The sequence below is a fragment of the Balaenoptera acutorostrata genome, chromosome 17 (genome assembly GCF_949987535.1).
Source record: "Balaenoptera acutorostrata chromosome 17, mBalAcu1.1, whole genome shotgun sequence".
NCBI classification, from domain to species: domain Eukaryota; kingdom Metazoa; phylum Chordata; class Mammalia; order Artiodactyla; family Balaenopteridae; genus Balaenoptera; species Balaenoptera acutorostrata.
The window spans coordinates 72,093,950-72,120,411 of NC_080080.1; the positions used below are offsets into that span (position 1 = coordinate 72,093,950).

General features: G+C 38.6%; 1 protein-coding gene across 1 annotated transcript in view; it reads left to right on the forward strand.

Moving 5' to 3' along the window:
* Nucleotides 1-26,462, forward strand: part of LOC103014598 (cytochrome P450 7B1) — a 190,535-nt gene that overhangs the window by 146,927 nt on the left and 17,146 nt on the right. Inside the window, exons 2-4 of the mRNA XM_057531939.1 lie at nucleotides 9,933-10,069; nucleotides 18,759-19,346; nucleotides 19,807-20,013. Of these exons, the coding sequence (XP_057387922.1) occupies nucleotides 9,933-10,069; nucleotides 18,759-19,346; nucleotides 19,807-20,013 (932 nt within the window). The remainder of the gene's footprint in view (nucleotides 1-9,932; nucleotides 10,070-18,758; nucleotides 19,347-19,806; nucleotides 20,014-26,462) is intronic.

Sequence of the window (26,462 nt, forward strand, 5' to 3'; positions counted from 1 at the left end):
AAAATATGCCTTGACATTATTATTCCATGGTGCCAACCTGGGCATTCCTCACAGCAAACAAACAAACAAACAAAAAAACCCTCAATCATAGACCTCTCAGAGTAAAATCCTACACGGATGTGGTTTGGCTTCTTAGCCAAAGAAGCATCTACAAATCACTCACTTGATCAAGGCATTAGTATAAATCTGCTAATGGAATAGAGTTTAGAAGGCACATTGTACAGACAAAGCTTTGTTCAGACCACACAATTGCATAGATGAACTGACAGTTAAAGATTCAACTGGAATATGGCTTGAAGAGTTATGCTCTAGGGTGTGAAGATACATTTAGTTATGTTCATATTAGTTTTGCTCTGATTCCATGCCGATAATGGAGAAATTTGTAACCATTAAGCATTGCTTGCTTTTACATTGCCATTACATTTAATGCTTTGATCAAAAGTGCTTGAATGGTGAATATCTTTGCTACTGGGAAATTAAGTCAAGTTTTAAGTCAATTGCCATCCTGATAGAGCCAAAACATTTCAGGAGTAAAGGTCTTGTTTCTGACTGCCAAAGTTAACAGATCTTCGTAGAGTGGTACAGAAGTTACCAAAGAGCAGAGAATAGAATCATTGATCGACTGAAAAGTGGCATTTTTATCCAGGAATTTTTCATGTATTTTTTGTGAGGCAGAGGTTGTGTGAACACCAGGTGCCAATCACACAGCACCAGTGGATTTGCAAGATTATAGGACTGGGGAAAAAATGAAGATTAAGCACAGGGTACAATGGAGATTATTTATGGTAATGAATTGTATAATTTTTCTAGACAGAGTTGGATTAACGTTCATCCTGAAAAGAGATTACAGGAGGTCTGATTCTTGCAGTAAACAAATATTAAGCAGATCATACATGTACAGCATATGAATCAAGAGTCCTAAAGCATATACGATTTATCATTCACAAGGGGAAACAATTAACCTGTTCCCTAACTGTGCGCATGAGATGCACTGGAGTCTTGTGAGGGGGGTAGAGACAGTGCCCTCTGTGCCACAAGGCTTCTTCCTGCAAAGCCTTGAAGAGTCAGGTTGTCACAGCCCAGCAGCTGCAACCCCAGTTGTGACGAGCACCCCGCCCTCCCGTGGCTGTCACGGAAACCAACTCTGCCTGCCCCGTTTGCAGGTTGCCTGGACCCTGGAAGAAGTAATGGGAGATCCGGGTGGCACAGTGTGTCCACGCTTTGTACAGTTACAGAGTCTGACCCCCAGGGTCTGCTCTTCCTTTTTGGAGTGTGGTTGTTTGTGGCAGGGCGTGTGTGCATCCTCAGGGCGGACCTCAGGCTGCCGCGCCGCTCCCCAACCTTGGAAACATCGCGCTCATTTTTAGAATCAGCCTTTGATTGATTTATAGAGCTTTTGCCATCGACTGCTGTTTAGGAGACAGTGCCCTCTGTACCTGCCTTTCATGTTCACACTAAAATAGCATCTTCTTTAAATTTCCAAACAATACACTGAGAAGGGCACACTTCGGTGGGATTCTTTCCAAAAATGTTAACAACCTCAGTCTAATCATGTGAAAACATCAGACAACCCAGGTTGAAAGACATCCTACAAAATCAATGACAAATAATCTTCAAAAGCAGTATGTTTTTGTCATGCAAGTCAGATGACCAGAGGGCCAAAACCCTATAATTTCGCCACACCAAAATAATGGCCATTAACATCTTAAAGCATACTAGAGTCTTTGCATTTATATTCCCATATTTTCTTTAAGGAAAATAATATTATTCCGTTGTGCCTGTGGTTACTTAACTGCTTTATTCACTTAAAGGTGTACTGCGCACGAATTTCTCTGAGAAGTACTGATGGACGCTGAGGTGAGTGTCTCTGTCTGTGGATAAGGACTCAGGGTGGAGACCTTCACATCGTGTCACTGCCGCTCACCCTTCTTCGCACTGTGGAGACGTGGACACCACCAGCTCAGCCCACCAGGGACTTTGTAGTCAGGGAGTCACTCCATACAATTCAGCTCCTCACCTTCTTATGCTGCAGGCTTCCAGGGAACTTTCGTGATTTGCTCTAAAAAGTGCCTCCCTTGCTGGAGTTGAGGGTGAGAAATTTCTTGAGCAGGTTTTCACATTCAGTGGACACGTAGAAGGAAATATGGTGGATCCCACTCAGTACCTGTTCTTCCTGTCCCTTTAAGTTCTGCCCATCAAAAGGCGGGGATCAGTGACCAGTGTATTTATAGGATGACTCGGGCTCCACACATCCACCTTGAGGCCATCTTACTTTTGGCCTTGACAGCGCAAGGGGGTGGGGGGCTGGCACACACAGGGTATCCCACTTACTGCCAAAGGTGAATTCGTGACTGAAGCCAAAGTCTGCAACCTTGACGTTCAAGTCAGCACCCAGGGTGGATTTTCTGGCTGCAATACTGTACAGTGGACATTCTCTGCCAGAATTTCCCTGGGGCCTCTTTCTCTTTCATGCTGCCATGATCCACCAGGTAATGGAACATCTCACCTTCGCCAGCATACTCCACGACAGGGTAGAGTGTTTCCTCCGTCTCCATCACTTCGTATAATTTCATCATGTTGGGGTGACCCAAGGCCTTCATTATCTTGACTTTGTGGGATCGTCTCTGGAGCCCCGAGGAGTTCTGCTGGCTCTTGTTAATGATCTTCACGGCCACCTCTTTCCCGATCAGGATGTGCTGGGGCCACCTCACCTTGGTGAAGGTATCCGTGTCGGTGGTCACTGCCCACATGGGTCTCATCCTCCTCCTTGGCAGAGATGGAGGCAAGAGGCCTTGCAGCGGATTGCCTTTTACTGCATAGACAAAGTGCCCCAAGGTCAGCTTAAAATTGAGAAAAGCTGGTGAAAAGCTTGATCCAAATCACCTCAAAAGAAAATCACTTCCAAAGCCTACCTGAAAAACTGATCTTTATAATAGAACCAAAGCACAGGGCCAGACAAAAATGAAGATACACAAACACCAAATATTAACAAACTTGTTGAAGTGAGAAAAATGAATAAAGAAAAAATGGGAAAAACAGTAAAGAGTAAAGAAAAAAGACAAATGAGAAAAAGAAATAAAGAAAAAAATGAGAAAAATCAAAAAGAGTAAAGGAAAAGTGCCAAGAATAATAGCAAACAAAATAGTCAAAAACCCTACAATGCCAAGGAAGGAACACTTTGGTCAAAGTCCCTCAGGTCACTGAAAACCAGCTTCCTGAGCTAAAAGATACAAAAAAACTTAGTCCAGGCAGGATCTTAAATAGGTGCTTGGAATTCCATTACAATGGCTCCTTATGAGGTCATAGCGAGAAATGGACCTAACATGGTTGAGGATAATCCACAGTAGATATTCTCACTTTTTGGTTTCTAGAACTCTTCACTCTTAAAAAAAAAAAGTTGCAGATTGTACCGATTTACATACTGACCAATCCTAAAATCTAGAATTGCCTGTCTTTTGTAAAAATCTCTTTATCTTTTTTAAAAAATGGAAACTGATATATGTTTCCTGCTTAAAATTCATTATATATATGCTTTCTTTTTTACGGCAGTTTGAGGTTTACAAAAAAAAATGAGAGGAAATTGCAGAGTTCCCCAGACCTTCTCCTGATCCTCCCAACAACATAGTTTTCCATCTTATTAACATCTTGCATCAGTATGGTACATTTGTTACAATTGACTCAACATTGATTCATTACTATTAACTAGAGTCGTAAAGTTTACATTGGGGTTCACTTTTTGTGTTGTACATTATGTGGGTTTTGATAAATGTATAATGACATGTATCCACCATTACAGTGACATATAGAATAGTTTTACTGCCCTAAAGATCCTGTGTTCAACCTGTTCATTCTGCTTTCCTTCTCCCCTAACGACAAGCAACTACTGATCTTTTAACAAGCTCCATAGTTTTACTGTTTCCAGTTCATATGATTGTAATCATAATGTATGTAGCCTTTTCAGATTGACTCCTTTCACTTAGCAATATGTAGTTAAGGTTCCTCCAAGTCTTGTTAGAACATGATAGCTATTTCATTTTATAGCTAAATAATATTCCACTATGTAGACTTATATAGAAGTTTGCTTATCCATTCACCAGTTTAAAGACATCTTAGGACTTCCCTGGTGGCACAGTGGTTAAGAATCCACCTGCCACTGCAGGGGACTCCAGTTTGACCCCTGGTCCGGGAAGATTCCACATGCCAAGGAGCAACTAAGCCCGTGCGCCACAACTACTGAGCCCACACGCCACAACTACTGAGCCCGCGTGCTGCAACTACTGAAGGCCAGGCACCTAGAGCCCGTGCTCCGCAGCAAGAGAAGCCACCGCAATGAGAAGCCCATGCACCACAGCGAAGAGTAGCCCCCGCTTGCCGGAACTAGAGAAAGCCTGTGTGCAGCAATGAAGACCCAGCACAGCCAAAAATAAATAAATAATAAAAAATTGGATTATTAAAAAAAAGGACATCTTTATTGCTCTCAAGTTTTGGCAGTTAAGAAAAATTTGCTGAAAACATTTACATGCAAGTTTTTTGTGTAGACACAAAATTTCAACTCACTTGGGTAAATACCAAGGATCATAATTGCTGGGTTGTATGGTATTATGTTTAGTTTTACAAGAAACAGTCAACTCTCTTCCAAAGTGGCTGTACCGTTTTGCATTCCCACCAACAATGAGAGTTCCTGTTGCTCCACATCCTTGTCAGGATTTGGGCCTGTCCATGTTTTGAGTTTAGCCATTCTAATATGAGTGTAGTGGTATCTCGTTGTTTTAATTTGCAATTCCCTGATAACATATAACGTGGAGCATTTCATCTGCGTATTTGCCATCTGCATATCTTCCTTGATGTCTGTTCAAATCTTTTGCCCATTTTTAATTTTTTTTCTTATGGTTGAGTTTTAAGAGTTCTTTGTACATGTTGGATACTAGTCCTTAATTAGAAGTGTGTTTTGCAAAGATTGTTGTTCCAGCCTGCAGCTTGGGTTTTCATCCTTTTAATACCCAAAGGGTTCTTTACAAAGCACGACGAGGAGCTGATGCTCTCTGGCTCACAGTCTTCCCACTATGTTTGCCTCCTGCACATGCACTTGACCGTTTCCCCCCACCCAGTAGAGTCCCTCAGCTGGACGCTGCCCGAACTCAACTTTTTCAGCTGTCGTTGACACAAGTTTATGTGGTGTGTCTAACAGACTCATAATGAATGTTTGCAGATGAAAAAGGCCATGTGGCTCCCAGGCCAGCAAACAACTTCTTAGAGTTGAAGATTGGTCACATCTGTTCCTGTAAGCAACCTACCCTGCCGTGCCGTTCATCCTGTCATGGTCCTTCTCGGAGTCACAGCTTAGCATGATGTGACCTCGCTATTTTTTCCCCTGTCCTTCCACTTCCTTTATTTCTCTTGCTCCTTAATGCCCACCCCCCAAATTCCTGTTTGCATCTTATGCAGAGAAATTTCATTAACGTCATGTCCAGAGAACCTCATCATAAGCAAACACACACCTGGTGAAGCTGTTCTGAATAATGATCATTCTTTCCTTGAGAAAGTCAGCTCTTTGCGGAGACTTCGGGCCTGTTCACCTGAAGGTATTGAGTCTTTGTATATCCGGGCATTTAACAACTTCATTTAGCCATTGATTGGAAGGGTAGGGAAGTCCATGCTTCAACCCTGAGCAACTCCATGGAAGGTATAGATAAGCAGGGAGGGTTGACAAACCAAAGAGTCCAGGCTGAGCAAAACCACTTCCAGGCACTGCTTGCAATCTACCAATAACAAGAAAACTAACCCTGCTCTGTGTACCAGCTACTTTCAAATACTCTGTCTCAGCCTGATTGGTAAATCTCTAAATTGAATATTATTATTCACATTCAGGGGAAGAAACTGAGCATCTATCTACACATAGCTAGCATTGGGATTTAAAGTTTCCCAGGACAAGTCAGATGTGCAGAAATGTAACTTTAATTCTTTATAACTGAACTCAAATTTCCAAGCCCCTCTTTTCTGCTGATGGCAGAAAACACTGAATATTTGCAGTAAGAAGTTGCTCAGTCACTTCTTGTTTAAAACTTGGTCTCTTTTATACAAAGATTAAATGAGATTTGGGATTCTCTCTTCCTCTTCCTTTCTGTTGATCTGGTGAGTCCTGTTGTACAGATGTTCATGCTGTTCATCTTTGCTTCCTGGGGGTGCCTCCTGGCTAGGGTTTTGGGAGTGGTCCTCCTCCTTTGTATCCCTTACTGAAGTGCTCCAGTTGGTTGTCACTCACCTAGTTTCCAGAGGGAGCAATGCATGTGTTTCTATGCTTCCTTGGCTCCACCTGGGCGCTTGCTGAGGCTGCTAGGACGCCAAGGCTCAGACACGTCTTCCGTCCACTCCTCTTTAGGAACCTTCCTTCCCCCCCCCTGCAGTGAGGGCCCCTCTCCCCAGTATCCTGAAGAGCATGTTGATTCTTAACTCTCCAGAGTTGTGGGAACATTTTTAGGCATCCCAGTGCCCCCATTGGAGCCAAAAAATAGTGGAGTCATAGAGGATACTTCAAGAATACAGTTCTAAGAGACACTATAAGGCAAATGACATTTCCAGTTAAGTAGCTTCCAGAGTAAGTCAAGGAAGCATAAAACAGAGCAGCTTCAAAAGTGCCTTACTCAACAGCAAAGTTTGTTCCAAAGGTCAGTGTTATCTTCGGTTACTGCAATGCCCTTCAGTTGTGTAGTTTCTGAAATTTTAACCACCCACACAAAGAAAATCTTTATTCATTAGGAAAAATAAAAAATTATTAAGGTAACATTGTAGATATTAGGTGACCTGATACGAATATATTGTCTTTATAAATTTTTAATCAACACGTAATTTTATTTTTCCTGGATTGCTGTGCATGTATCAAGGTGGCTTCCTACTTGCTTAGGAGGTTATTTCAATCACTGGGATTCCTAGCCTAGAAGGATCGTGGGAAAAATGGAAAAGAAATTACTTTGCCAAGTATAGATTGCTTTGGAAAGTGTTGGGCTTTAAATGTCTAGGGGAACAATGTGTGACAGGTCAGATCTTCTACCTGTTTATTTAACGAAAGGTGTAGCATAAAGACGAACTTCATATATCATTAGAAACCAAGTATTCTGTGTCGGTCCACTCTTAACTTTTATGTGCTTCTTTTTCACCAAAGGAAAATGTCTAAAATGTCTTTTATATTTTATAGCTATTTGATGTATTTAGATTCTTCTCCACTTTTTGCTTCCAGATAAGTTTGGACCGTACTTGACACTTTGCATAAACTTTAAGATGTGTCCTACAACGTGTAAGGAAGACCTTGTGAGCAGTGATGCAGTGGTCTATGCATAGGACATGGGTTTAGTCATTGAGAACCTTTGTAAGCTTTAATTTGTATAATTTACAGGATATGTCCTTGTGGTCTGTTAAATAGTAAAGAGGATATTTGAGGAAGTGTATATTGTTTGAGTGGGAAAAAGAGGGATATGGACCATTGATTTTGGGGGAGTTTTTTAGTTACCCTCCATTGTTTCATGACCTGCTCCTCTGAAGCTATGGAACTGGAGCATCACCGATAAGCGTTAAGCATCCCATCCCTTCACTCAGCAGTGAGCAGTCGGTATTTCATTTTCAAAGTCACAGAGCATGAGAGAGACAAATAGCAGTATTTGTGCTGTGCCAGGTGTCAGCAGGCCTTTCTGGATCATTATGGTGATGTCTTTCCTCCCTAAATAATTTTTACAAATACACTGATGAAGACAGATTTCTGTTATCTGATTCTTCCATGGGTCGTAAGTTGAACTAGCACTATATTTTTTCCTGAAAATATGCACAGTTGTGACATGGTGTTTAATAGTTTGAGGCTTATTTCTGCCAGAATGAGCACAGCTGAAAGGAATGATGACCCTTTCATCTTTGTAACAATAAAATGGTTTCCTAATGTGTTTCCCTCACTTTGAATGTTAAGTTCATATCCCCCTGGATTTCTGAGCTCCATTCTTTACCCCCTCGGAAACCCCGTGAAGAATACAACTTTGGACCACATGACAGAGCACAGAGGATGAAATTAGTTGCATTAAATAATGATATGACAAAGAGCCTTTCAAAATCTTTGTCACAATGCAACATTCAAGTAACTATTAAACAAAACAGAGTAAAAGTAGGCCACGGAAGAGAGTTCATATCTTGAAAGGAAATTTTGTGAACTAGATCACTTGCAGATTTTGGAAGAGTCATTGGTGAAGAGCCTACATGCTATGGCCGGGGATCTACTCTCCAGTCATATGTGTAGTCTTTTCTCATTTATTAATCTTTGGACCTAAAATTAACTGTTGCAGTGTTTTCTTGGTACACTTTTATATTTCTCAAAAAAGCAAGTCTTCATTGCTCAAGTTGCATTCAAGAAAATCATGGGGAGTGGGGTGAAGAATAAGATACACATTTCTATGCAATGTTTCCTGTCTTCCTATTCTAAGTATATGTATTTAAACAAGAGCATATATTTTGTAAATTAGTATAAAGATAAACTGTCCTCTAAAAACAGAAAGCAAAGTTTTGATACTGATTTCCTTTATTTCTATCACACCTTGGATTTATTTTGTTTCAGTTATTTTTCCCCTGAAAAATCTGATATTTCTTTTTTTTTTTTCTTTCAACTTTAATTCTACCATGTTGGGTTGTGGGAAAATAAAAGCTTCTGATAGGGTTAATCTAGCTACATAGAATTCCATGCTGAGTATGAACATAATCTTGATCTTTGATTAGATCTGAGCTTGTAATATCTTGTGATTAATCAAAATGGGTTGTACTGTGTGTAGTATAAGTCATCTTCACAGATGGGATAGAGAATCATCAGAGTTCTCTTGAATATTTGTTTTAATCCCTTCTAGGATAAAATGGCTTTGGATCTTTTTTTTAAACTTTAAATCAGATTGAGTTCACCAAATAAATGACTAGGAAGAAATATTTTATTTTATTTTATTTTTTGGCTGCGTTGGGTCTTCGTTGCTGCACTCAGGCTTTTTCTAGCTGTGGTGAGCAGGGGCTACTCTTGGTTGTGGTGCACGGGCTTCTCATTGGGGTGGCTTCTCTTGTTGCGGAGCACGGGCTCTAGAGCACAGGCTCAGTAGTTGTGGCGCACGGGCTTAGTTGCTCCATGGCATGTGGGATCTTCCCGGACCAGGGCTCGAACCTGTGTCCCCTGCATTGGCAGGCGGATTCTTAACCACTGCGCCACCGGGGAAGTCCCAAGGAAGAAATTTCCAAAACTGGAAGTCCAGTTTTGCTAGGATTATAGGTCAAAAAAGAAGAAACTTGGTTTTTAATTCACAGTATTTCAGTGTTTCACTGAACACACTTCATAGGTTAAAAAAAGTTATCTTGTAAAATTTAACAAATATTCCTATTTATTTGGAGTTTGAATAAAAATCTTCATAAAAGAATATAACAAAACACCCTTCATGGAAATAATGTTGAAGTTCTTATTGTTCTCAACAGCATAAAAGATTTTTCAAGATTAATAATTTCTCCTCTTCTAATTATGTAATTCCAGTCTAGTTGAAATCTGATAACAAAGAGCTTTACTTTGGCAACTAAACTACCTGACATCTGACCCCCCAGAGCACAGCAAGAGCGCTCAAACACAAAATGTTTACTGAATGTGTCTGTCATTTCAGCCAACCATTTGGGCCTTACAAGACACAATTTCTCACAAAATTTGCTCACCAAAAATTGTAAATTGAACTGTCTGCCCCAGAGCCACACACACTGGAGGGGCTCAATAAATACATGTCTATGATTATATAGGAATCATTGAATAAAAGAACTGAGAAAAAACTGTACAATTCATCCAGTCTACTTCTAGACTGGATTAATGACCCACAGGTATTAAAATAAGAATGATTTAATTTAGTTTCTCTCTCTTTTTTTTTTTTTTTTTTTTCCTATAGGAGACCTGGTGAACCTCCATTGATAAAAGGCTGGCTCCCTTACTTTGGAGAAGCCCTGAAATTACAAAAAGATCCCCTAGGTTTCATGACTACGCTTCAAAAGCAGCGTGGTGACGTTTTCACTCTTTTCCTTGGAGGTGAGTGGCACTCCGATAAGCTCCTTACTCGTATCGTAATTTCTCACTTGTTCTTTAATGTTGTTATATTTTTCTCGAGGCAAAATATGGAATATTTGTACATTATTGTTTTATTTGTAGGCTACTACAAAAGAAAACTATGTTTTTGAGTATGGTAAACCTCACATTAAAAGAAAAAATTATAGAATTCTCTTGAGGGTTCCTAGGGAACCCCACTCTCCTGGTATCACCTGTTGTTTGGTTTGGTTTAGCTTGCCTTTAAGAATTGTTTCTTGAAAAGCTAGAATGCATTAATGGACTTGATTTTGTAGAGCAGTTTTTAGGTTTACAGAAAACTGATCAGACAGTACGGACAGTTCCCATACATCTCCTCTTTCCCCTGATCATAATTCCCCCTATTATGAACATCTTATATTAGTGTGGCACATTTGTTGCAACTGATGAGCCAGTATGGATACAACATTAAAAGTCCGTGGTTTAGGGGCTTCCCTGGTGGGGCAGTGGTTAAGAATCCTCCTGCCAATGCAGGGGACACGGGTTCAAGCCCTGGTCCGGGAAGATCCCACATGCCACGGAGCAACTAAGCCCGTGCACCACAACTACTGAGCCCACATGCCACAACTACTGAAGCCCACGTGCCTAGAGCCCATGCTCTGCAACAAGAGAAGCCACTGCAGTGAGAAGCCCATGCACCGCAACAAAGAGTAGCCCCCGCTCGCCGCAACTAGAGAAAGCCCGCTCGCAGCAACAAAGACCCAACACAGCCAAAAATAAATAAATTTATTTTTTAAAAAAGTCTGTGGTTTACACTAGGGCCCACTCTTTGTGTTGTCCAGTTCCTTGGGTTTTAACCAATGCAGCAGGTCATGTATCTTCCATTACAGTATCACACAGAATAGTTTCACTGGTCTAAAAAATCCCTTGTGTTCCACATATTCATTCCTCTTCCCCTCCTGAGCCCCTAACAACCATGGATCTAGAATATATTTTTAATTTAAAAGTATTTGTTATGGTTCAGTGCACAGAGAGCAGTGTGGGTCTAGGAATGTTCCACAGCTTTCATTAGCACAGATGTGAATAAAGTAATAATCCTGCTGGTGAAAACAAATATATTTGTTATGCTTCTAACTTCAATAAAATGTTTACAAAACAAGGAAGAAACCCACAGCAGGATCACTATGTAACCCAGCATCACTGGGCTGAGAGGAGCTGGAATGTGCTCAGCTCGTCCTCCTGTAAGGGCCGTGCTCTCCAGCTGTAGCAGCTGTCTCTGGCCGCCTAACAAACCTCTCCCAAATGTAATGCCTTAAAACAGCGACTGGTCTTGCCCGGGTCACTTGTGTGGCTTGAGTCATCTGGCTGATTGACCGGGGCTTAAATGGCCCAAGGTGGCCTCGTCACATGCCTGGCTGGGCCCCCTTGTCCGCATGATGTTTCATCCTCAAGAAGATGTCCTTACGTGGCAGCTAGTATTTCAAGAGGGTGAGAGGAAAATCTGTAAGGCCTCCTGAGGCCTTGGCGCACATGTTACAGAACCTCACTTCCAGCACATTCTCTAAGTATGAGCAAGTCACGAGCCAACCCAGATTCAAGGCTAGGAAAATAGATTTCCACTTCTTCCTGGGCAGAGTGGCAGAGTCACATTGCACAGGGGCCCACGTAGAAAGAGAGAAGAAGTTTATCGTGGCCATGTTTGCATACCGTCTTCCACATCAGCTTATCCCCTGGGCTAGGCATTCCTTTTCTTCACTTTTGTCTGCCTCGTGCATGTCCCGGAAGGCTCATCTCTACACAGTAGATTATCTACACGCCTTTGCCCTCTGACTTCTGGTTAGGTGTGCAGGTGGAGGGCAGGAAAGCTGTGTTCTAGCTCTCCAACTCTCACTGGGCTCTGTAACACAGTTCACTTTCCTTCCCAAGAAAATTGAAGACATCAGGTACGCTCTCACTCAGATCCCCACATATCTATCAAATGTTTCACAATTATCCTTACCACCTCTGCTCCAGTTTCAGAGAATGTTCAAGACAATCCATTTACTTGTCCCCATGACCCTTACTGCCTCCTCTGGGCTGGCATTTCATTATTTCTCCCTCCCATATATGTATCTTCATTATTTACCCTCTTGGGTCCTTACCCTAAGCTTCTAACCATGCTTAATCTTTCCTGTATTTTCCTTCTAGTTACTTTTCACTTCTGTTGTTTCTCTTTTGCATCTAGATTTTTAAAAAGAGTTACCTACCTTTGCTGCCCCCGGTTGTTTAGCTCCCAGAGACCTCCTAGCTGTAACCAGCTTTCTGCCTTGCTGAGGTCATTAATGGGCCATCACCTGCCTGGACCTCTCTATCTGGTGGACAAAGCTGATCCCTCATTCCTTCTCGAAACACTCTGTTCCTTCACTGTCTTGACACTGTACCTCCTGGGTCTTCCACCGATGCTGAGCATTCCTTATCTGGGTCATATTTACACATGCCTCTTTCTTTGCTCAACCCCCTTTATCTTTCTCTAACAGTCCTTGGAATTTTATGTTCTATTCCTAAAGAATTTAGATAATTTCTTCCTACTGTAATTATGTTGCCAAGTATCCGAAGCAACCTTTTGTACATAGAGCAACTTCACTTTTGTGCTACCACTTCCGTGTCATTGGGAGGAAAAAAAATGATCCAACTGGATGAAATAGTCAGCATGGTCAATTTCTCACATGAATAGGTAGTATTTGTTTCATTGCCTCTTACTCCCTTGGCTGGCAACTGGCAAGTCTCTTCCAACAGTAATTGTATGCACTCTGATTTCAGAAGAATTGAAGTGGAAAAAAAATCATGCGTCTTAGAAACAGAGACATTGTAGTGTATATGGTGATCCTCATGAGGCTTTCCAGGGTCTAGGCCCCACCTACCTCTCTAGCCCCGTCTCTTGCTACTATAATGCACCACTAATACACCAGATTGTTGGAATTTCCTCCTCATATACCATGTCCTTTTGTGCCTCTTTTTTCTGTTATGGTTATTTCTGCCAGAATGCTGTTCTTCTATTTCTGAGTCATCCTTGAAAGATGACTGACATGGATGCATCTTTTGAGGCCATCGTCACGTATCACTTCCTCCCAAAATCCTTCACTGACCATTTCCCTCCCCATGGTATGTTTGATGCCTCTTTTCCAGGCTCCAATTACTCCTAGTATCACTTCTGTCATGGCATTTAATAAATTGTGAGTGTATTGCTAATTCACTTGTCTATTTCCCTTCATTATTTTCTAACTTCTTTACTGCCAACATTTAGTTCAGAGCTCAGCACTGATTGATTCACAATAAATATTTGATGAGGAAATTCCCAATACCTTAGAGCTGATGAAATACTTGCTATAATACAAATAAAGGCCATAGCTGGGGCTTCTATTCTAAGTGAGCTTTTGGCTTCATAATACAAAACTCTATTCTTCACTTAAAAAAGTCACTCTTGGGGAGGAATAAATTAGGAGTTTGGGATTAACATATATACACTACTATATATAAAATAGATAATCAACAAGGACCTACTGTATAGTACAGGGAACTCTACTCATTATTCTGTAATAACCTATGTGGGAAAAGAATCTAAAGAAGAATGGGATGACCCAGCAATCCCACTACTGGGCATATACCCAGAGAAAACCATAATTCAAAAAGAGTCATGTACCACAATGTTCATTGCAGCACTATTTACAATAGCCAGGACATGGAAGCAACCTAAGTGTCCATCGACAGATGAATGGATAAAGAAGATGTGGCACATATATACAATGGAATATTACTCAGCCATAAAAAGAAACGAAACTGAGTTATTTGTAGTGAGGTGGATGGACCTAGAGTCTGTCATACAGAGTGAAGTAAGTCAGAAAGAGAAAAACAAATACCATATGCTAACACATATGTATGGAATCTAAAAAAAAAAAAAGGTTCTGAAAAACCTAGGGGCAGAACAGGAATAAAGACACAGATGTAGAGAATGGACTTGAGGACACGGGGAGGGGGAAGGGTAAGCTGGGATGAAGTGAGAGAGTGGCATGGACATATATACACTACCAAATGTAAAACAGATAGCTAGTGGGAAGCAGCCGCATAGCACAGGGAGATCAGCTCAGTGCTTTGTGACCACCTAGAGGGGTGGGATAGGGAGGGTGGGAGGGAGATGCAAGAGGGAGGAGATATGGGGATATATGTATATGTATAACTGATTCACTTTGCTTTAAAGCAGAAACTGACACACCATTATAAAGCAGTTATACTCAAAGATGTTAAAGAAGAAAAAAGAAAGCAAACAAACAAAAAACCAGTTTCACTTGTTATCTTCATCTTAGATACTGAGAAGCTTGCTGAATTCTAATGTCTAAACAATTTGGCCATGGCTATCTTTTTAAACTCAACAGTAGACAACCATAGTTGAATACGAACTGCTACTTCCCTTTAGCTTCTTCCTAGAGTTTGAATAAATTCCTGTCAAAAATCCTTATAATGTATGTGGTTCTAATGATCAGTTTGCAAAATAGCTCATTTGGAAAATGTGAAATGAGGAAGTGTCTCCCACCTTTGTCCCATGATGTGATTTCAGTGAGTGTATGTTCTTGTGTGATGAGCAAATGATTGTCATCCCCAAAAGTCTCAAGGGACATGGATGTCATCTTAATAAAGAAATTAAAAGGTACATCTTTTCATGAGAAACCACGTAAATTCGTGACCTGTCGCAGAAAATAGTTCTCTAATTGGTTTTGTGTGGTGGTGCAGCGGAATCGTTTTCCCTAGATGTCACCCCAGCGAAGCACCACTGTACATCATTGTCAACAGCTAGCGAAATCTCCCTGATAAGAGGGGGAGTATAATGTAGTCATCCTCATAAAATAAAAAGTTGGTTCATAGTCCACTCTTCCAATGAATATTTTCAGCTTGACATTTAAAAAACGTCTATTGAAGAGCCAGCTAAACATGGAGATCAAAAAGTTATAGTTACGGAAAATTTCTTTAAAATTCCAATTTATCTCATATTTCTTGATTGGGCATTTCTATTTCAAATGGTCAAATAGTTGTTCTGAATTCTCTTGGATGTGTTTCTGTACAGCACCAAATATCTGAAATGAAAACATCAAAATTCAGGTTATAATGATCCAGATGTCAAACTTCTTGTGTATAAGACATTAGAGTGAATGACGTATTTTTTTTTTAACATCTAGTGACATACTTGGCATCATGTAGCTTCACCTTCCTAAAAGAAGTAATTTTGAAGGAAGTGAAAAGGCTGTTGAGTTAGTAAACGATTGTATGCAGGTTATTCAGGAATGCTGGGGTTAATATCTTAAGGCCCAGCCAGCTCCTAAAAAAGGAAGACAATGAAATTATTGGTAAAGAATACATTAAAAATTTTGACCCCATTTCAAATTTACTGCTCAAAAGGATGGTTTTATATATACATATATTTTTTTGCAAAAGTGAGCCTCATTTTGACATTTATATTTTAGACAAATGCAAACTCTGAAATTCTTTAAATCAATATATCACATCAACTGCTGATAGCTTTCTTCTCCCTTCTGAAAACACAGCAAACGATATTGTTTCTATCTTGTGATCTTTGTGAACTAGGCAACTTGCCTGTTGACACTTGGCATTCATTTACATAAAACCACACTGGAACAAAAGTTATTTTTGCTCCAAGAATCCATGCCCTTTAGAATAACTTTTCAAATTTCCTTTGTTAAGAAATTTAAATTCATTTTATGAATGTATATGTGTTTTCCTAACTGTCTGATTAAAGATTACAAAGAAACTCTGGTTTTGCATCTCACGTTAGCAGATGGTGGACAGATGGTTTAAATTAATATTAATTTTGGAAAACTTAGCTTAAATTGTTTATACTGAAGATTAAAAGTTGGAAAGCCAGCTAGCATCTCCAGTGTTATTAGTACTTCCAAACCCACTCAAAAAGTAAAATCCAGAAAATCAAAAGGTCTTACTCAGCAATCCACATCTTATTCAGATAAGAGAGTCAGTAAAGCATAATGCCTTGATGTTGAAGAAAATCAAAATAAGAATGAGAAAAAGAAAATACAGATCCCGGAGTGTAAAAAGTCTTGAAAAGAGTGAGAATTTTAGCTACAAGTTGCTTTAAACTAATCAGTAATGATTTTTTAAAAGAACCTGTATGCAACAAACTGTTTATTAAAAAAATATTAAAATTGATTGCTAACCAGACACAGTTTTCTACATTTAACTTTTACTGTTTTTATTTGAAATTAACCTCATAGTTTCTTCCCATATCCTTACCCCCAAGGTGAGATAGAGAAAGAGAGAGAGAGGGAATATATGTGTAGTTTTGATGAATTCTAGATAAAAACTGTAAAGTACATGAAGCCTCTACTTCAGTAGGTCAATAGCCAGTGGCTTCTGCTGCCATGGCTGAATACAGTTTTGCCTTTCCACTTAGATTTTGTTGAATATAGAAAATTGGTAAGAAAAAAATTCAAAATATTCTCTAAAAATTATGTTTTACAGACTGAGCCTTTTATACATTCTCTGAATTTTAGTGACTAATTTAAAATAACTCTGTAAAGATATTTATAAGCAAAATCCTTTCGTTTAGTGAAAGGAGAAAAGTATGAATCACCACCTGTGAAAATGCACAGCCTTGCCTAAAATTATATCTTTTGCAAAGTAAGAGAATTCACTCTTTTTTCAATTATTTGTCAGGCAGATGCTGGCAATTTTATTTAATTAAGCTGCTATGGTAAAGCAGGTGTCATAAAATATGCCCCAATCCAATTGATTCCTTTTTTTTCTTCTCCAGGGGGGAAAAAAAAATCCAGTTTACTTTGTAGATACAGCTTTAGGGTCTGACCAGAATGAGTTGTCGTTTCTAGCTTTACCCTCATTCCTAGATTGGCCCACCTTATTAAATAAATTAAGGGGAAATAGAGTGAATACAATTCAAGTCATACGATTTATTTTTAGAAAAAAAATTATAGCACGTATATTCATGTACACTAAAAACTTAAACTCTGTTTTAAAATTGTAAAACAAAAAAACATTTATCCTGTTTCTAGGATTAGGTTGAAAATTATTCAAAACTTTATCCTAAATCTGGTACCAAATTGAATTTAATTTCTGTGATGCTGTTTGAGTTACCATAAATAACAAGCGAGAAGTTGTTCATCTAAGAAAGCTTCACACACACACACACACACACACACACACACACACACACACAGAGGAATGATGAGGTGAAGAGCTAAGTATAGATGATTCGACAAACTTTCGTGTCTAATTATTTACTGTTTTCTAGAAGACAAGTAAGCATTAAAGTTGTAGGATCATCTAAATTTCATGTGTGTTCTTGGAAAGGGAAGACTTATTAATGCTAGCATTGAATACTGCCTACATATTACCTCTAATTAGCAGGAGTCTTAAAGCAGTCCTCCAGTGAGAAGGAGTCAGCACTGTGTAAGGAAAAGAACAGTGCGTGGGGACTGTCTTCTTGTCTAGGCTCTGCCACTAAAAATGGCGGCATGATCTTGGCTTTTAACTGCTCCTGACTTTCTTTAGCTGATAAATGCTGGAGAGGGTGCAACTAGGAATCTCCAAGATCCGTGCCAGTTTTGAGAGACAGACCACAGTATGACTCTGTTCCTCAATGTGCCTCCTTATAAGAATCACTTGAGGGACTTGTAGGTCCCACCTTCAAGCCTTCTGAATCAGAATCAGGAAGGAATCTGTATTTTTAACCAGTACCCTAAGTCTGGACTGATATATGAAAATGCCAAATGTCACCTCCTCAAAGAACCCTTGTTGATAACTCCAGGCAGACCAAAGCATATTCCACTTCCTGTTGCCCTTACATTGTGTTCCCACCTCTGCTCTATTACTGTCCATAACAATACAATGGTTCCTTTACATCTTTATCTCAAAAGGAAAGAGATCCAACCAAGTATCTGGATGTCAATAAATGTTGAATGAATGCATGAATGAATGGATGAAAGCGTGATTGGATGGGTTCTAGTTTTGAAATCCTCTTTCGGTCACAAATCAATATGAGAGTTTGGACGTGTTACTAAATCTCCCTGAGCTACTATTTTCTCATCGATAAAATGAAAACCTTGGTATTTGTGATTTGTTGTTAGTGTTGAATTAGACGTTCATTTGTGAGTACCTGCTTCGTACCACATCTTCATTTATTTGAGTTAAAATTATTGTATCCAATCAAAGCTAAGATAATACCAAGTATGAAAAAGCTGTTTATGCAGTGTAAGTGATCAGTAAAGGAGTAGCATCTTACCAATTTGAGTTGCTTATTTGTTTTCTGATTGTATTATTGGGGAAAAATATGAGAAGTATTTAAGTAATGAATTTTGAGACTATTTAAAAGATAATTTAAATAGTAGTTCTTGGTAGTTTGTTAAAATAAAAATTTGAAGAATAAACTATCTTTTTGAAAATCATTAAGAATTTCAGAATATTTAACTTCAAGCTTCTAGCGTTTTCCCACCATCTTCCATTTTAAAAGGAAATATGTAGTGGAATTTTGAATCAAATAGATTTTTATTGTACTTTGCATCTTTTGAGGTATGAGTTATTAAGGTCTTTCTAATTTTGATGAAGATGTTCTCAAATTTCAGATGTCTTGTTTTGTTTTACTACCACATGAATTCATATTCTCATTTATTTCTTTTAGGAAATTACATAACATTTATCCTGGACCCTTTCCAGTACCAGTCAGTGGTAAAAAATCAAAAATTAAGCTTTCAAATGTTTACTAGTAAATTCTTAATGAGAGTATTTTCTGTCAAAAAGATGATGACATATCATGACCTGAACGACAAGATTCATACTAGCTATCAACTTCTACGAGGGAAGCATTTGGACGCACTGATGGAAAACACAATGCAGACTCTAAAACAAGTGTTTGAACCCCAATTCTTAAAAACCACAAGTTGGGACACGGAATATTTGTTGACATTCTGCAGCTCAGTAATATTTGAGGTGACATTTACAGCCATACATGGAAATGTTCTCGCTGGCGATAGGAAAACATTTATTACTGAGTTAAGAGATGATTTTTTTAAATTTGATAGCAAATTCACACATTTAGCATCAGGCGTACCCATTGAGCTTCTAGGAAACATCAAGTCTATTCGAACGAAACTTATAAAACAGTTGACAACAGAAAACTTAGCTAAGTTACAAGGATGGTCAGAAGTTGTTCAAATGAGGCAAGATATCCTGGAGAAATACTATACGCCCAAGGACACTGAAATAGGAGGTAAGAAACTTCTGAATGATGACTTGTCTAAAATAAAATAATTTACAATAGACCTTTGAAATAAAAAGACAAAATGGTGACCTTGAGAATTTTTATGCTCTTTCTAATTGGCTAATGATAAAATGTTTTACTCTGAAACAACCCTTTGTGATAATTGATTTTTTTTTTTTTTTTTTGCTGAGATGGTAATGCAAGATACTTAACGGGGATAATGAGAAAGTATAACTAAGCTGCGTTTACTCCTCTTATCTCATCCCCCTCCCCTCCCCCACCACACACACATTACATTTTAAACTATTCTCATTAAGCAGAAAATTAGACTTCAGAAGCCTATTGGTCCTCATTAGCATGCACTGATCCTTGGCTGGGTCTGTGTCCTAACATCTTTTAATTAGCACACTGCAAATCTAATCAGTGTAATAAACGCTATTAATCTTCCTTTTCACTTATTTTCTCCCAGCACATCATTTAGGCTTGCTCTGGGCCTCTGTGTCAAACACTGTTCCAACTATGTTCTGGACGATGTATTACCTTCTACGGCACCCAGAAGCTATGGCAGTGCTGCGTGACGAAATTGACCATTTGCTGCAGTCAACAGGTCAAAAGAAAGGGCCTGGATTTTCCATCCACCTCACCAGAGAACAATTGGACAGCCTGGTCTACCTTGGTAATTTATTTTTATCTGTTATGAAGAAAAGAAGGTACCTCTCTGCAAAGTCAGTTTATCACTCAAAGCTGTTTACCAAGAGGTGGAGGACACAGCTGCCTAATTGACATAATAACACCCATTTACATCAATTATAAATTATGTAGTTTATAGCTGTAGATACTCTCATTGCATGTAAACATTAAGGCCTAGGTAATTAACTATGTAAGGTATGCAAAAGGCTAAACCAAAGCTTTGCAATTACTTGAAAAAAAAAAGGTTTATGCCTATTAAGTCACTTGACTCTGAGCATCTGTTGGTGTGTTAATGCTTTCCAAAGGATGCTGGACTATCTTAACGAGAAAGGTATTCGGGATTGAAAAAGAAAGTATTTCAGACAGACAACTTGTGTGCAAAACATACTTATTCTTCCCTAAAATGGTGTCTCTATTTTCAGGCAGAGATTAAGATGTATTATACAGCTTGCAGTGTATGATTCGCAAAAATGTAGTAAGAGTGATTTCCACTGGAAGTTCATGATTTAAACACACTTGGGGAAGAAAAAAAAAAAAAAGGAGGGAAGAAAGGGAGGGAGTGAGGGAGGGAAAAGAAAAAGCCACAACTACAAATTACTTCATGTGAAATGTCAGTAGTTTATAAAATAGTCACTGGTTCATGAGATATGCATGGTCACTATTTCAAATACGTTTGAGGTCAGAAGTAAGTTACTTTTCTTTTTCTATGTAGGCCTGTGTGCCTGTAACAGTAAGCTTTTGATGACAGTGGATTCGCCTTTTCCGGTTTTGATAAGACCACTCTCATTATGTGAATGAATTTTAATTCCCAAAGTTAAATTCCAATCCAACGAGTTATTCTCTGCTTTGTCTGTACTGACATTTCATCCTGTGGTTTCTTTTACTATACACTATTCCAGGGCCCTTTGGACAAATGTAGGAGCAAGTCTTTATATATCTCTGTTGCTTCCCTCATTTGACAATGTAGGCAGGTATTTTAGCCCATGTTGGCCTCAATTTTTTCCCTTTTAAATATGTTCCAGGTTCTTTGATGGGAACTTCTGAGAGCAAAGGCCCTACAGGTCTTGATCAGTGTTGACCACCAGCTGACATTAAGAAGAGTGGCCCAAGTGTTCTGGGGATTGTTCCCACTGGTTAGGATAAGACCCATCAGAGGCAGTAGCAGGAAGCTTGCCTTGTAGTGACAGTTGGCTAGCTTATTCAGTCATGCCGTTTTTAGCATACATTATCAAAGTAATTTTATTTATTTTTTTTATTGGAGTATAATTGCTTTACAATGTTGTGTTAGTTTCCGCTGTAGAACAAAGTGCATTATCAAAGTAATTTTATATTTGGTTGGAGAAGGAAAATAATCCCAGCATTATTAAAATACAAATATTATTTTATTTTTCTTTTCAGAATGACTGGGGACCAAATGCATAAACTTTGCATAAAGTTCTGGGTAGTTGCTTTCATGTAGACACGCAGTATTTTCTGGATAAAAGATTTATGGTTCCTATGAATATCAAGGCTGCATTTCCCATTTATTCAAGTAATTTCAGTTGCATTTTATGAGTCAGATGATGTATACAGGGACGTAAAGCAAATAAACTTTAAGGAATATGTGTTTGTATTCAGAACACAGTTATAAACTCTTAAAATTTAGTTGAAATTCATCAACTCTCTTTTTACTCTTAACTTCTCACTATTGAAAGAAAAGACCATTTTAAAATTGTGGTATTAAAGCAAACAAGTTTAAATTTATTCAAGCTGAAGAAATGGCAGGTTCCAGAGCCGTAATCCGGGTTCATTTAAGTCCATCACTAGAGTAGAGATTTTCATCCAGGAGCCCTCAGACATTTACAGCTCACTTATCATCAACAAATGACCCTCACCAATCCCAACTGCCTGGAGATCCACCTGAGTACAGGAAGCACCTTCAGCAATCTAGAAGGTAGACCCTGTTCATCACAACCTCGGGTACCAGCAGAGGCCAGTGTTGTTCATTACGAGAATTGAATCTTCTAGATAATTTTTCTTTCTCCAGATAGACAGTTTGATGCAATGTCTATCAGATTGCATCTTCAATGCAGATTGAAGCAAATTTTTATACGAATCAGACTCACAACAGATAACCTCTGCATCTAGTCATAGCTCTATCGTGAGTATTTCTCTCTATCAAAAGGGTATGAACTATATGCGGAAAGGCAAGATTTACAGAATTAAATGTTTACAGTGCACTGCATGGGATGAGTGTATGTGCATCTCATCTCCTTAAAGAAAGAGTTCTATGTATTCTAAGTACAATTTCTTTAAAGAAAGAGATCTTGAATTTTTATTATTTTAAGAAAAAAGTTCACAAGGATGAAAGGAATGCTGCATTTTTTTTTAAACCAGGAAGGAGAATTTTGATATTGGGAGAGCAAACAAAGGGAAAGGAGTTTTTTTACAGAGATTTTGCATGTCATCGCGCATTGATAATAAAGCGAAGTTGGAAGGGAAAGTTAGAATGCTGTAGAAACCAGTATGTTATTCCTAAACAAAAATGATTTCTCTTGTTTAGAGTGATCCTTGAAGACAGAGCCCTAGGGGGCATAGGCTTATCGTGATGTGATCATCGTGCACATATTATTGACATTCATGGCCCAATCCTATAGTCCTCGCATGTGTCAGATTTACTCTGACATCAGTATACACACAACATCAGCAAAACTTAAAACGTGTAGCATCAAGTGGGCTTTTAAATATCAAGCCTGTTAACGCAATTCAGAGCAATCATCTGTTGCAAGAGGCTGTGATGGATTTATGCTTTTGTCCAGTGCTCTTGAGCATCTTTCTTTACAACCATTCTACCCCTTTCTTTTAGATAAAGAAAAACACAACTATATTGTTTCACACTTATGGAACTTGTTATAAAGATTCTGTTTATCAGGTCCTCACTAAAATTGAATATCAGTGTTTAGTAAAGGTCTCTACAATTAAATATAAATTTAGAATAAGATAGTATATACAATGGGGTTCAAATAACTGTTACTTGGGGCCTAAATTTCCATAGGAAAAGTTGCTGACAGAATGGAAGTTTGAGAAACTCTAAAAGAAAAGTAAGAATGGTTTTTTTTTTTCCCAGAAAGAAGAACCCGGGGTAGAGGTAGGACTTAGAACTACAGGTTTCCAATACAGGGGAAAAAAAAGTAGAAAAGATGATTCAGAGAGAACATAAGACAAAAGATAATGTGAGAAGAGAAAGTTCTCAAAATTGAAGTTTTGATAAATGGATAGCAAATAATCTCATTGAGTACTATTTCTTACTTCAAGATTTACCTGAAAAATATATTTAAATAACTTAAAAAGTATGGGTTCAGTAAATGTTGTCTATTGTTATCACCAAAATGATGTTTAACCTCAGTGCCATCCCTGTGATGTTTATGTTGTTTTCTTCATTTTCAATTACTTATGAACCAAGCTGGTATTATCATTAGACATAGTCCATGTTAAATATATTCATGACTTCAGTATTTCAAAGCAATTTTATGGACTTTTATTGTTTCATATGATCTTCTTTAAGATACCGGGGGGCTGGGGGAACTCTTATTTTGTCATTATTTTTACAGATGAGAAAATTCTCAGGGTGCTAAATAACTTGGCTAATAAGGTCATGGAGGTAAAGGAGAGAAGCAGGATTTTAACTTGGGTTTTCTGGCCACACTCATGCTTTTCCCCTCAAACCTATCTGATACCAGAATTTTTGGAGTCTTTTTTCATTGTCCAAACAGAGAGGGGAGAGGAGTTCTTTGTATCTTGATTCATCAAAGCCAGCTGTGATATGCACATGATTAGATCAGAAAATGTGGGCTACATGGTATAGTGTTAACTGTATTCTTAATTTCAGGATGAGACATTATGATAATATTCATAATTATTATTTTACTATGTATCAGGCTTTTATTAGCTTACTTAATGATCATCAAGTACTAGCTCATATATATATATATATATTTATATATATATATATATATATATATGTAAGCACAAGTATAGCTTATCTAATCCTCAAGTATTATTATCTTCATTTAATTCTTGGGTAACAAGGTGCAGAAAGATTAGTTAACCAACCCAAATCATACAACTAGATAGTGGCAGAGCCGGAAATTGAGGCCGGCTCTACCTAACTTCAGCGCTAACCTATAAATGTTGTCAACTCAGGGGAAAATGCCCTAGAAATGTACCAGAGACCTTGCCCACTATATTTTACAAGGATATGTATCACGAATTCTCAAATGCAGTTGGGTTTGAGGGTGAGGTTGGGGCTAGAGGTTCACATCAGAATTTTGAGGGTTTTTTTTAAATAAACTTTTTATTTAGAATAGTTTTACAGAAAAGTTACAAAGAGAGTTCCAGTATATCCCCCCTCACACACACACACACAGTTTGCCTTACTATTAACATCTTAGTGTGATGTATTTGTCATAACTGTGGGTGTTATTTTGAAAAAGCTCATTCAATATTATAAAATAATTGTGTATTTGAAAAATTAAAAGTGTCTATAATTTAAACAGCAGTAGTAAAGTTTAACAAAATCCTCTCTTCCAGTGGGGATATACAGGAGGTAAAAATTCTACTTCATGTTAGAAATTTCTAACTGGAGGAGGAGAGAGAGGTATCTCCCACAAAGCGTACACCAGAAATCAGGTAGTGAGATTTTTATATGTAACATAAGGAGACATTGGTTAAAAAGTGAAAAATACTAATTTGGATGTTTGCCAGATTTTCAGCTCAGCACAAAACAAAGAGGGCTAGATAATATAATGAATGCCAGCAACAGGAGTTGAAAGGGAAATTTAATAAGAATTCAAATTATTGTACTTAGCTCTAAAAATCAACTGCGTAAGAATAGAATGAGGAAATGTGTGGCCCAGTGGAAGAGGGTGGTTCTCAACCTTCATTGCTCATTGGAATCATCTCAGGAGCTTTAAAAAGTACTCAAACCTGGTTCCACCCCGAGAGGTTCTGATTTCGTTGGTCTGGGGTGCAGGCTGATGGCGTTACAAGCTTCCAAGGCGACTCTAATGTGCAACCAAGGTTCAAAACCACTAATTTAAAGGTTTTAGTTAATGCAGTGGTTCTGATGCTATTCGCTGGTTATGGAACATTTATTTTTTTTAAACCACCTCGGTGATTGTAATGAGCGGTCAGAGCGGATCACCTACAGGATATCAGAAAGCTTAACACAAGTCCGTGGAGATATTACTTCAAAAATCTGTTGCTCATCTGCTTCCAACAAAATATTAATAGAAGTGTGGTATCTAGGGCAGAGGAAGTAGTTCCTCTACTTTTCCAACTGAAATAGCACACCCAGCCCTGCCACATTTTAAGAGGCATATTGACTAATTGAATTAAAGACTAAAGGCCATATCATCTCTGATGGACAATTTAAAAAATGACATGATAGTTGTCTTTAAATATTTTTAAAGGGCTGTTATGTGGAAGAGAGATTCAATTTTTTTTTGCCTTTGTGTTTTCTAAAGGGTAGAAATTTAAGGGAGGAAAATTCAGCTCAGTACGAAAAATAACTTGCTACTAAAATGGACTTTCTGAATGCCATCATTGGAGTTATCCAATCAAAACCTGAACAGTATGTTCACTAGGATCCTGGAGAGCATTCCTGTGTATATGTACCTTCCGACTTAACACCTAGATTGTAGTGTCTGTGAAGGCCAAATCCATATTCTCTGTTCACTTTTTCCACCAACGGCAGTGACCCAGTGCCCTGAGCAGAGAAATTCCTTAATAGTACATTTATTGACTATATGAACGTTGAATTTACATTTGTGTATTTTAGCAGTAAACCAAAAGCCGTGCCTGCAGTGCAGAGTGAAAGTAGGCATTCGTACCAATTCAGATTTGTTTTTAACTTTACTTAAAATACACAATTGTTGAGCCAAAAAGTAGTTATTTGGCTTCAAATTGACGACGACAGTGCCTGATTTCCCTTCTCACCTGTCTTGAAGGTGGTTTTGTAAAAACTCGCATGCACATCTGGAGGCTCACTCTATTTCCTCACCCTCACCCTTCCAGCGCACACTGCCTCCAGAGCCCCCTTTCCCTTTCCTGTCCACTTCCTTTTGCAGACCATCTGCGTGTTCAGCCCCAGTCCACTGCAGCAGGGTCTGGCTGCTCATTTCACTGCAGCCGCCGCCGCTATCCACTGATCACCGTGGCTAATCAGATGGTGTGACAGTCTGCACCAATCACTAAGATGACCCAAATTAACAGTCTGGCTGTGTCACAGTGCATTCATTCCACATATCCAGACATGGCCTAAGTGTGAGGCAGAAACTTGGATGTGCTTATTTGTGGTTGCATTGTAACATGCATTATTGATTGTCATAAACGGCTTCAGCTCTTTAAATCTGCAAATGAGAATCATCTGTCAATTAGTACAGCCAGAATTGAGCT